This window comes from Carassius gibelio, chromosome A1, assembly GCF_023724105.1.
Source record: "Carassius gibelio isolate Cgi1373 ecotype wild population from Czech Republic chromosome A1, carGib1.2-hapl.c, whole genome shotgun sequence".
Classification (NCBI taxonomy): Eukaryota; Metazoa; Chordata; class Actinopteri; order Cypriniformes; family Cyprinidae; genus Carassius; species Carassius gibelio.
Window position 1 is genome coordinate 31,148,060 of NC_068371.1, and position 13,491 is coordinate 31,161,550.

The 13,491-nt window shown below is 38.9% G+C and overlaps 1 protein-coding gene across 1 annotated transcript; it reads right to left on the reverse strand.

Annotated features, from left to right (window-relative positions):
- Positions 1 to 357: 357 nt before the first annotated feature.
- On the reverse strand, positions 358 to 8,435 carry LOC128027633 (B-cell receptor CD22-like). Its single transcript, XM_052615440.1, has 11 exons — positions 8,376 to 8,435; positions 7,713 to 7,781; positions 7,273 to 7,617; positions 6,932 to 7,180; positions 5,141 to 5,398; positions 4,797 to 5,045; positions 4,645 to 4,708; positions 1,941 to 1,986; positions 1,747 to 1,827; positions 1,508 to 1,573; positions 358 to 1,401 (listed from the first exon to the last, which is right to left on the reverse strand). Exons 1-11 carry the CDS (start codon positions 8,392 to 8,394, stop codon positions 1,378 to 1,380), a joined length of 1,470 nt encoding a protein of 489 aa, XP_052471400.1. The 5' UTR covers positions 8,395 to 8,435; the 3' UTR covers positions 358 to 1,377.
- Between the last annotated feature and the right edge of the window lie 5,056 nt (positions 8,436 to 13,491).

Below are 13,491 nucleotides of genomic sequence, written 5' to 3' on the forward strand. Positions count from 1 at the left end.
AGTAAGTCTCTTTTTATTTATTTGTACTAGTTTTCACATAACGTGTAAACATTTAACTAGTTAGACTTTTTCCAAATACTTTTTTCCAAACTATAATTCCTGACTAAATGTATAATCAAGTGAAACATTATGAAGTTTCAATAACAATATACAATAATATACCATTCAAAAGCTTGATGTAAATAATATAAATGTGACAAATAGAGATAACTCTAACAAATGTAAAAACAATGCAGTTCTTTCAATTTATTCCCCCTAAAAAAACCTGAAAAATATTATCAGCTCTTTTCAACATTAATAATAATAATATATATATATATATATATATATATTTTTTTTTTTTTTTTTTTTTTTTTTTTTTTTTTTTTTTTTTTGGTAGAAAATAAGATTGTTAAAAGGATTTCTGAAGGATTGTGTGACTGGAGTAAGGATGTCAAACAATTTGTTTGAAAGTAAGCTTTGATTGTCCCTAATAAACTGTTTAACTGCTCCCCCAAGTGGATATTAAATTATATTGTGGGATAGTTAAATATATTCTTAATAAACTACAAACATAAAATTATATAGATTTATTTTGTTCTCACATTCTTTCTTGTAACTCCTCACTCACAGTGGCTCAGCTGAATGAGAGGCTCATTATGCAGCTCATTATGCAGGGCTTTGTCTTCTCAGGTGTATATCACAATGATATTCATGATAGTTGACACCTATATGACTTTTACCAACAAAAAGTGTCTTAGAAAATTTAAATCAATATATTGTTTTCTGTGAGTGAGTAAACAAGGTGATTTTCACATAATTTAGAAAGACAAATTCTAGGCTAAAAGCTCCAGTTCTCAACAATCCCGGGAACCAATGTTATGTATGTGTTTTATTGCCTTATTCAAGTGATTTAACATTTTTAGTTTTTCACTAACCATGCATAACATTTTTTTTTTCTCAAAACTACAATCAGGTACATGCATGCATTTCACATATTATTATAGCCCAGTTTGTGCTGATTACAGTGACATTAGACTTTACCCATTTAGATATTTATAAAAAACTGAAAAAAGCACAAATATCAGGGCATGACAAAACTTCTCCAGGCCCCAAAAATACCCTTAGACTCCAGAGGGTTAATGCAGAACATAAACATTTTACTGATACATATTAAAAACATTTAAAATCTAAGTAAAGTAGTATAAGATATATAAAATGTAAAGGAAAAAACACTTGTGATTACATGCTTTTACATCAGTTAATAATTTCAAAACCTTTTACTTTATTTATTTATTTTTTACAAATTACTTTAGCCATATCATGACACTTCTGTCAATCAAACAGGTCTCCACGAACAAAGATTTGGTGTAAAATGTTTGCTTTGTTTCCAAAACACTATATCCTCTTCTTCTTTTTATTCTGAAAACATTAATAATGAAATATTTAAATAAAAGCATCAAGAACATTAGTCACAATGAAAAGTTAATAGGTTGTGACTTGTCTTTGTGTATGTGTTCTTACTTACTGTAATATTTTCATACACAGAAGAGTTCAGATCAGGTTTACAGGTATTAGAGTCATGTTGAGCAGCCTTTATGAATGAAGAGACAAAGTGTATTCAGCACTGTGTCATTTAAAATTCCATATAATTATTATTAATAAGACATTTGATATATTTACACATATATTGAAGACCATTCAATTTCCTTTTGGCCAAAGGTGAGGAGAGTTTAGTCTTTAGGAAATTATCAGCTAAATATTTACCTCTACATTCTCATACACAGGATCAGTCCTCTCACCAATGCAAGTTTTGTGTAGGCCATTGTGAGGTCTGGAATGATTCACCTGTGTCATGAAAAAGATCATAGAGTCATAGATCAGTTATTTTACCTGCCCAGTAAACTATGATAATATATATATATATATATTTATTTATTTATTTATTTATTTTTTCTCACCTGAGACTTCTGAGCACCATTTCTGTTTTTAATCCATCGGCTTATCCTTTAAAGACAATGATTTTCACAATTACTGTCGATCAGAACTCATCAGATGTTGTATTTTGAAACAATGTAATTTCTCTATAGGTTGGTTTTGAATGTGATGAAATGTAATGCATCTACGGTTCGCTTTTGGCACAGTTCACTTACATTACATTTACCATGCTATGGGGAAATTCTGTTTACTTTGAATGCTGAAACCTGAAATTTGTTAACATTCGTGTAGCTGAACAAACAAAAAGGGTGGCCCGAAATAGGCGTGGCTGACTGCCTATATAATATATATGATGTCTCCTAACTGACTCAGAAGTAGCTTACTCTAGAAAGGCCCCATCAGTGGATTACTGCGCCGACAGTAGCGCTTCTCATTGCAGTTATCCAACAGGACTATTAAAATTTTTACTAAGAAAGCACTTTTCTATTGGTATTTACTACAAAATGCTGTGCCATGGGTATGTCTCATGCAGGGCATTCCTACACTTCTTGGATGAGCACTCCTTAGTACTAGGGCAAGCCCATGCAGAGACTGTGCTGTCTGAGATGAGCTGCTCTCACTGTGAGAGCATGAGTCTCACCTCACTGCACTCGTGGATGGCTTTCTTTAATGATAACAAACCCATCCTTTGTGCTCCCCCATTTCTTCCTCTCAGGAACCTCAGAGTTAACAACAGCAGAGTTATGGGGCAGAGCAGATGGGTCCTAATGAAGTCATGCCTTGAAATGGTAAGCCAAGGCTTTCCAGCCTTTTTAGCCCATCAGAGCCACTTCAGCCCTAGGGGCCTAGCGTATTCTACAGCTGGTCAAGCTGATTCCGCTCCCTGTCGTTGGTTAGGATTTTGTTTTTTGTTTTTGAGATTTTTTTTTGAGAACTCCAGATTCATGGGTTAATCCTGAGTAAAGAGGAAAGTCATGGCCTAGTGGTTAGAGAGTTTGACTCCTAATCCTAAGGTTACGTTGTAACAATATGAACTTCTTACTCATCGGGAAGAAGGAGGCGGGAACCGGCGCACAATCAAAACATAATTTTAATATTCAAAAATAAACAAAACAGCGCGTCAGCCCCTCACGGCGACTGACGCGCACAAATAAAAGCCAAAACATAAAATAATGTCCCAGGCCTGGTCCTCTCTCGTCCTTCACAGTCGTCACTCCAGTTTTATATCCTTCCATCTCCTACGTGGGACTCAAGACCGGCGGTGGGGCGCAGGTGTAGCTCATCTCCAATCACCACACCTGGCCTCACTCCTCGTTCCCACGCCTCTCGGCCCCGCCCCACTCGCCAAATACCCCCATCGCCCCTCGCAGGACGGGGGGTACCCTCGATACTGCGCTCTACTCCCCCCCCCCTTCCCTCCGGGGGGACCGCTCACGGGGACCTGCAGGAACCTGGGGGTAGGACAGACGAGGCGAGAGAAAAGGAGATGGAAGGAGGAGCGACAAGGACGAGAGAGGGGAGAGAGAAAAAAAAAAAAAAAAAAATCCGGTTCCCAGATGCACTGCTGCTCGGCCCTCCACCAGCTGGGTGATCTCCTCCGCGGTGCCTGGCGGTGGCACTGGACGGCCCTCGGCGGACGGCGCGACACTCCTCCGCCGCCCGATGGACGGCGACGGCTCCTCCGGTTTTGGGCAGCCGGCAGGAGTCCCCCGTTCCCTGCCCCTCCGGATTCCTTCGCGGAGGCAGCAGGCTCCGGCCCCCTGGCGAACGGCGCCGACTCCTCCGCTCCCTCACGGACGGCAGCCGCCCCTCCATATCATGGGCGGCCAGCAGCGAGCTCGCCCGTCCCCGGCAACTCGCTCCAGCCCACCGCCTCGAGCGTCCCTGGCGGCACATACCTCGCCAGCTCGAGGGCACCGCGGATTCACCACAGTGGCGAGGGATCTTCAGCAGCACGTCCCTCCTTCTCCCGGGCTTCGGCACCACTGTAACAATATGCAAATCCATACTCATCGGGAAGAAGGAGGCGGGAACCGGCGCACAATCAAAAAGCATTTTAATAATTCATAAATAAATACAAAACGGCGCACCAGCCCCTCACGGACGACTGGTGCGCATAAATAAAAAGCAAACATAAAATAATATCCCAGGCCTGGTCCCCTCTCGTCCTTCACGGTCGTCACTCCAGTTTTATATCCTTCCATCTCCTACGTGGGACTCAAGACCGGCGGTGGGGCGCAGGTGTAGCTCATCTCCAATCACCACACCTGGCCTCACTCCTCGTTCCCACGCCTCTCGGCCCCGCCCCACTCGCCACATGCGTGCACAAGTTTTGGGCCATCAGTATGATGAATGAAGTGCCCTTGAGTAAGGCACCAAACCCCCAACTGCTCCCTGGGCACCACAGCATAAATGATGCCCAATGCTCCTGGTGTGTGCTTGTTCACTGCTGTGTGTATGCACTTTGGATGGGTTAAATGAAGAGCACAAATTCTATGCTGTGTGTCACATGAATTTAATTGTGCCTTACCGAAACTACTGGATATTGTTCCCCATAACATTAACACAATGTGAGTGAACCATATCGTAAGAGAATATTCCTGTTACAAGTGTAACCTCGGTTCCATTAGACAACAGGGATGATTATTGCTCATTTATACACACTACATACATTACATTACACCACACACACACACACACACACACATACACACACAAACATCATACAGCATTATGACAACTGCAGCTCCACAAACCACTCCAATGGATATGTACAATATCACCAGATGTCCTACAAAAGAGACAAGAGAGTAAACCATCTGAACAGATTAATTTGCTTCACTTTAGAAGGGATCATGTAAGTAAATGAGCTGTTCTACCTTTAACAGTGACAGTAACAGCGTCTGATCTCAGAGATCCATGTTGATTGTGAGCCTCACAGTAGAAGCGTCCACTCTGTAGTGCACTGAAACTCTGTCCAGATCCAACAGCTGAGCTTTGATTCTCCTTAAACCAGCTGAAGTTCAGAGCAGGAGGGTTTGAATCACTGCTGCAGATTAGAATCACTGAATCTCCTTCCCAGAACTGACCAGACTTAATGATGGACACTGAGACACTTCTAGGAGAGTCTAATAACCATCACCAAATTAATTAAAATGCTGCATAATGTAAATTAAGAGGACTGGGACAAACAGATAATTATCTTTTTTTATGATTAACTCACACATGATGTTTAAATTCAGAGCATCAGAGTATTTCTCTCCATGTTCATTGATGGACTTGCACTTGTATTTTTTACTATCATCAGAGCTGATGTTTGAGATGCTGTAGATTCTTCCAGATCCTACAAACGTTCCTCCTTTAAACCAGCTGAAGTTCAGAGCAGGAGGGTTTGAATCACTGCTGCAGATCAGAGTCACTGAATCTCCCTCCACTATTACACCAGATCCATTGATGGACACTGAGACATTTTTTGGTGCATCTATAAATTATACATATTAAATCCTTAAAGCATCCCGTTCAAACACAGATTCCAGATTTTTAAAGAGCCACGCAGATGGGAAATCAAAAATTACCTGTATTACAGTGTATAATGTAGCTGTCCATCAGTGTAAACAATGTGCAAAGTAATTAAAGGGGGGAGGGGGGGGGGATGAAATGTTATTTCATGCATACTGAGTTTTTTACACTGTTAAAGAGTTGGATTCCCATGCTAAACATGGACAAAGTTTCAAAAATTAAGTTGTACGTTTGAAGGAGTATTTTTGTTCCCAAAATACTCCTTCCGGTTTGTCACAAGTTTCGGAAAGTTTTTTTCGAGTATGGCTCTGTGTGACGTTAAATGGAGCGGAATTTCCTTATATGGGTCCTAAGGGCACGTCTGCCGGAAGAGCGCGCGCTCCCGTATAGCAGAGCACTGAGAGCACAACAGACTTCACTGATCAGAGAGAGAGCGTCGCCAAATGTCACAAAGGAGTGTGTTTTTGGTTGCGAGGGAAAGACAACCCTGCACAGATTACCAAAAAAAAAAAAAAAACACCATTAAGGGACCAGTGGATGGAGTTTATTTTTACAGTGCATCAACGGAGTTGTCCAAGTGTTTTTGTTTGTTCCCTGCATTTTGAAGATGCTTGTTTTACAAACAAGGCCCAGCTTGACGCCGGATTTGCATATCGTTTATTTCTTAAAGGGGGGGTGAAATGCTCATTTTCACTCAATATCCTGTTAATCTTGAGTACCTATAGAGTAGTACTGCATCCTTCATAACTCCAAAAAGTCTTTAGTTTTATTATATTCATAAGAGAAAGATAGTCTGTACCGATTTTTCCCGGAAAAACACGACCGGCTGGAGGCGTGACGTGTGGGCGGAGCTAAAGAATCACATGAATACTCAACGAAGAGACATGAGAGAGATATCTATAGAAAGCTTGAAATGTCTACTTTAAAACTAAATAAGTGCTGTCGAAAACAGATATTCTGTGATAAAGTAATCCATATGAAAACAACGCGATGTCTGTTTTTCATGTCTCCCTTCGTTATATGTGATCACGCCCCTGCGCTGAACGCGCTATTCAGATTCAAACTGAAGCGCGCGGCTTGAATACACCCACACAGAAGAAAAAGCAGCGAGACTGTTCAAGTTTTTTATTTTACTGTTTGCTTCGCGGTGAGAGGAATAAAACATAATTCACCCCAAACAGATGCTAACGCATTGTTTACCGTGAAGCTGTGTGCAGAACAACCAATCGAAACTATGTCAGTTGACCAATCAGAACACAGTATGCTACCGAAAGGTGGGGTTTAAGGAAACTGAATCTTTTGAACAGCTTCGCGCGAACCGTTTGGGGATCTCTGAGAATTGAGTTAATTTTAAAATGATATTTTAACAAAATGACAATGTTTTTTAACCTTGGATGGATTTAAACCTAATATACAGGACTTATAAACAGTGATAGGAAGCTTAGAATTTTCATCTTACTGGCTCTTTAAGAAGAACTAATGAATCTGTACTCACAGGAGACATTGAGCTGAGCAGCAGGAGAGATGTAAGTGTGTCCATGTAGAGCACAGCTGTATCTGCCTGCATCCTCTCTTCTGACTGACTGCAGCAGGAGTTGATTGTTTCTGTCTCTTCTCTCAGTTAATTGCTGTGAGTTTCTGTACCAGATGAATGTTGCTCTGTCAGTCAGAGTGCAGCTGCTTTTACATGTCAGACTGACATTATGACCCTCTGTCACTCTCTCAGGAGCCTCCACCTGAAGATCTGAACACAACACACACATTATATCTAGTGCTGCTGTCATACACTGATTATTATTCAACATAATGAACAGAAGAAGAGCTCAGAAAAGTCACCTGTGACAGTAAGAGTCACTCCTGGATAACCAGTCCATTTCACATTAGGTTTATCAGTGATGAATCTGAAACAGTACATGTGTTGGTCCTTCTGTGTCACATGACTCAGTCTGATGGTGCAGTTCTGCTGTTTGTCTCCCAGATACTGAAGCCTCTGACTGTATTCAGGATCCACAGACAGATCTGGATTCTCTGCACCCTTAACAGGGTTTTTGGTCCAGAACACTTTCTCAATCTTACATCCAGTAGGGTATGTATAAGTGCAACTCATTATCACTGATGAGTTCTTTAGTGCACAGATGTGTGGATGGCTATAATTCACAACTTCCTCCTTACTGTAAACCTCTAAATAAAATCACACTGAATAAATTAGCAGCAGCTTGTGCATAAAAAAAAAATGTGCGCAAAATCTATTAAGGGTTACTGTTGCAGTGACTCACTGTGAATAATGAGCAGAAAAATCAGAGGAAGAAGAGGAGCCATTCTGACTGACATCACCATCGCAAGACCTAGAGCATATGCAAAGGGGCTCAACTTTAAGCTTTAAAGTCAGCATGAAACATAAGAAAACAATACTACTTCATTTTTTTCAAAGAAAATGGCAACAATTGTTTTTGTACTGCATGAGTTTGTAATCGTCTAACGTTTTTCCCGCCTACTTTTGACTGACGGCACATCTTAGATGATGCACCCCGAACAATAGGTCTTATTTTTTTATAATCAGAAATTGTCATGAAGCTCCTCAGTTAAGTTCAGTGAAACACTGAGCTAGTTGTCACACTTTTAGTCCACAATTTAAAGTCATGGGTATAAAAATATATTGAATATTATCCCTGTTATCAAATCTAGAGCTAATTAAACATGGTATAGGGACACCTTTCCCCAACCTTTGTCATGAGAACACAGCAAAATCTTTCAATCTACAGTCATTATGTTGTTCTGTAACAGATTATTACGTTTGTTTTTTTTTTTTTTTTTTGTTTTTTTGCCATTTCTCACAAAAATACTCATACTTAAATACAGTCTTGTGACAACTAGCCCCAACCATTCAACAAGATATAATAATAAAAAAAAAAAAAATGCTTATAAAATTATGTTCTTACCCATTTCATCAACACTCATGAGCAGTGACAGCACTATAAATGATCAGGATACAATCTGCATTGTTGATTTCACACTCTAAATGTCACATGATTAACACCTTTAAATAGGAGTTAGCAATACTTGTGCTGATAGAGCAGAATCAGAGTTTTAGCGGATGCTCAAAATGCTTTCAAACTAGGTAATAAAACTAGTTAATCAGTTGCATATAAACTGTGATGTATGTTCTTATAAGAGACAGATAAAATAATTGCTTGAATAAGTGAATTTAATTTGCATATGCAGATCAGCTATCATGGTATGGATCGGGATTGGTAAACAATTGAAAGCATTGCATTAGTAGTGACTGTAACATTCTGCATGACTGTGTATTTGATAAACCTCAAATTAATGGAAAGTAAACAAATAATTTAAAATATGCTGAAGAAGAAGCTAGACAGTCTCTGTTCTTTTGTCTGTTTTATGTCTGTCAGTGGTTTCTCTCTGAATATGTTCACAAATAGAGTTTCCTGTGTACTGAGAAAAAAAAGTTAACCATTTGATTGCAGCAGCCTCCTGAAGAACGTCACACCAAAGAGGAACTCAGTCCTGTTAGAGTAAAGCTTGAGGCCTTTTCACATACCCGATATGGGGGGGGGGGGGGGGGGGGGGGGGCTCTAGTAATAAAAGTTCCGACTTCTAAAAAAAAAAAAAAAAAAAAAAACTACAAAACAACTGCAACCAGCAGTTGGTAAAATCATTGCATCACCACAACTGTTGTTAGGAGCTCCAGTACCCATAAAAACAGTTCTGAGACACACGTTCAGGATTTTGCGTGTCTTGACTGGAAAACATTAAACAAATGCTTTTTGATACTATTAAGTGTAAGAAGCAACATTCATATGTATGTATGTACACTCACCTAAAGGATTATTAGAAACACCTGTTCAATTTCTCATTAATGCAATTATCTAATCCAGTGGTTTTCAACCTGTGGGCCGCGGTCCCCTAGTGGGTCACGGTGGTATTGCAGGTGGGCCGCCAATTACTATTAAAATAAATAATAATATTGTTAATATATGTAAAAAATGTCTAAGTTATAACATAATTACATCATTTCATATATATAATTAAATAACAAAAAATAACTATTAAACTGTAACTGTTATTTTCTGTTCATAGCCAGTTCATTCTAGGGCTGTGCGGTTAATCGAAATCGTCATAAAATCACGATTTGAGTGTGCACGATTTATAAATAGCTTTATAGCACAATTTTCCGCAGCCCCGACCTCCCACAGTATGCTATCTGATAAATGCAAGGCGCCTAGCGTGAGAACAGAACAGACTGCATGCGGTAAAAATGTGCAAAAATAATTAATATCTAGCACATGAGCATAGAGAGAGTTGTGAGTGCAGAGGACAGAGTTTGAGTGAGAGGAGACAGGTTTAACACTGGTTTTGTGACAGAGCAAAGTAAATCCGTGTGCGAGCAGAGATATTCGCTCTTGCGCATTATTTTAATGTGTTTTCGCGTTATAATAACGCACTCTCACTTCTGCTTCTGAACTGCATACACATACTGTATACGCACTGCAGACGGAGTTCATGTGAACCTGTATAATATATAACAAATCTATTTCAACACCTGAGACACAGATACAATTAATGGGCTCTATGAACAATGCATGGCAAAAAAGAAAAAAAAAAATCTCTGCACACGGGATTTATTCATATTTTTGCCATAAGTCTATAAATTTTGTTACAAATTTACTTAGTGATTATTTTGACTTATGTTTATTCTAGAGACATTACAACTCTGATAAACACTTAAACTCTGACAACTCAGTGTTTGTCAAAATCGTGATTAAAATCGAAATTGCAAACTCTATAAAAAAAATCCAAATAAGTTTTTTTTTTTTTTTTGTCCATATCACACAGCCCTAGTTCATCCAATAAATACAGTTAACCATCTAGATTCTCAGTACTAGTTATTAAACATACAATATGGAATTTTTGGCCACCAGGGGTCAAAATAATAACATAAGACGTACTTTGATGACGTCGGGAAAGAGCGTAAAGCTCATGGGAGTTGTTGTTCATTGGAACACGCGCTCTGTCGCTCCCTATCATTCCTCACTCATTCTAACTTAGTATTTTGACAATCACGTCTTTTAGAACAGAGAGACGGTTTCAACGGCAACAACATAAACAAACGTTACTGCGCATGAGCGCTTTTGTGGACCTAACTTAACTTCCGGTAGACTTCCAAATAGAATCAATAACAACAGCCAAGTCCCTCTAGAGTAGATACTTTTTGATAACAAACAAAATGTTTGCTGCGTTTAATATTATTATTAAACATGCAGTAAGTAACGTTACTCATGTTTATTCAATGAAGCCTTTTTGAAAAAAGATCAGTTTTAAAATTGTGGCGAGTCTCCAAAAATAAATAAATGTATGGGCAACACACCCCGCAGCACAACCACCTGAGCCCAACTTCAGTCTACTCATCACCTTGCCTTTAACTGCGTTTGTAGAAGGCACCGCAGCCAGACCGATATACACGACCGTGCGCCCGATGAAACCGTCTATATGAATTATGAGACCCCTATCAAATCAATATTCCATCTAGCTAGTAGTAATATATGTTAAAAAACATGGTCGCCTTTCGTTAATAATTACAATTACGTTATACTATGATATCGAACAAGTTAGAGAACTGCATTTGAAGCTACTTTATTCAGCTAGATATAGAACAAATGTAGATTTACATGAGAGCTAGTCCGTCTGCGTTTTACACAAGACATCATCGTTTCACAAAATATACGGATAGATAAAGTTAGCTGAATGGATGCGTACCTGTTTATCAGAATGCAAGCGAGTTCAGCATCTCTCTGTAGTTTCAGCTTATCACGAAGCTCTCTCTATCTTGGAAATGCAACTCCAATATTTACCCGTGTCTTGTTGCTTCTCTTGTCCCAAAACCATCTCGGGTCATTTATTTCACCCGTGCGTTTGCGCTTCACAGAACGTGCAGGCAAAGCATAATCATGATCCATAACTAAGTTATTGATTGAGGTTTAAATACGAATATAAACAATACAAATATAAAAAATAATAGTCTCGATCAAGGCTACTACTTTTTCTTCTTCGTCTCGTCTTTGTTTCTGTTCACCTTTGTATTTGGCAGTTCCGCAGGAAGTTAGATAAACTAGAGGGGTCAAAGTTTATATGACACCATAGACGGGCGACAAAACGGAAATAAAGAAACGTGCCGTGTCTTCTAATTGAACTATAATTTTCTCCGGATTTGAAAGTTTGTGGAAACTGTCGGGATGATGTAAGTACACAACTAAAAAATATATATAACATAGATATAGTGATTTCTGCTATTTTTAAAGCAGAAAAATTACATATTGTGCCTTTAACCCAACAATAGCGGGGTTGGTTACTATTATTTTTTAAGTGGGCCGCGCAAACATAAGTGTTTGGTTGTGTGGGTCGCGAGTTGAAAAAGGTTGGGAACCACTGATCTAATAAACCAATCATGGCAGTTGCTTCAATGCATTTAGGGGTGTGGTCCTGGTCAAGACAATCTCCTGAACACCAAACTGAATGTCAGAATGGGAAAAAAGATTTTGAGCATGGCCTGGTTGTTGGTGCCAGACGGGCCGGTCTGAGTATTTCACAATCTGCTCAGTTACTTGGATTTTCACGCACAACCATTTCTAGGGTTTACAAAGAATGGTGTGAAAAGGGAAAAACATCCGGTATGTGGGCGAAAATGCCTTGTTGATGCTAGAGGTCAGAGGAGAGTAGGCCGACTGATTCAAGCTGACAGAAGAGCAACTTTGACTGAAATAACCACTTGTTACAAACCGAGGTATGCAGCAAAGCATTTGTGAAGCCACAACACACACAACCTTGAGGTGGATGGGTTACAAAAGCAGAAGACCCCACCGGTAGTGATGGGAAGGTGAAGCCTCATGAAGCTTTAAGCTTTTCAGCCAAGTGGTTCACAAAAGGGTTAATTTCTGGAAACTTAACTTGCTCATAATACCACCTTGTGGCCAACAAGTGTAAAAACAAGCAGATATATTACAGACTGAGGTGTAAAACCCAGGGGTCAGAAAGTCAGTCTACTATCCAAAGATAAACACAATTTCATGATGTTCAGTCATCATGAATTATAAGCAGAAAAAGCATAAGATCATCTGTCAATACAAGGTTTGATTCAGCAATGCATACATGTTTGTTGCAAAAATAATATTGCAATTGTTTTGAATCAAATTGCTTTGAATTAGTAAAAGGGTCAAGAGACTACATAAAGCAAACCCTGACCACAACTATGGTGGCATAGGTTTTTTTTTTTTTTTTTTTTTTTCAGTTGAAGGCTGTGGCTAAATTCAGTTGTAGTTCTTGTGTTTCGCTTTACTTCAGTGATGTTGATTGTTAACAGCAGAAGTTCATCACTAATGTACAATCTTCATTTAATTAGTCACTTAATTATCTCATTAAATTGAGATAATTAAGAGACTAATTAAATGATGATTGTGCATTGGTGATGAACACCTGCTGTTATTGTGCGTTACAGAGGATCAGATGCTGATGTTTTATTAGTTAAAATGATTCCACCATCATGGAGATCAGTGTTTGCTTCAGTTGGGCTCTTGACTTTTGGCTTCTTGTTTTAGATATTTCTGTGTAAAAGTAAATGTTTTGTTATAAAGCAGTGCAGAAAACTGTTATTAGCTGGCTTTACATGATGAAATAATTATTAGTCCTCAGTCTGTTTATTTCCAAAACCATTTTATTTCACTTAACATATGTTAACTTTTTAAATAACCTACGTTGTGGAACTGCCACATGTAAATTAACTGTTGGTTCAACAGTTACAATGAATTAATTTGAAATCTAATGTATGTAATGCAATGCATTTTTTGAAAATGTGCTCTATAAAGACGCACAGACATCATGACCCAGCATATGAATCTCAACTATGGTGACAATCAACAAAATGCTGCCAGCTGGGTAACACCATAGTAAAAGTTGATTGTTATTAGTTGATTGTGCCATCCCAAAGAAGCACAAAGTCACTTTTACGGACTTTTAAATTAAATGTTCCCTTCTGGTGGAATG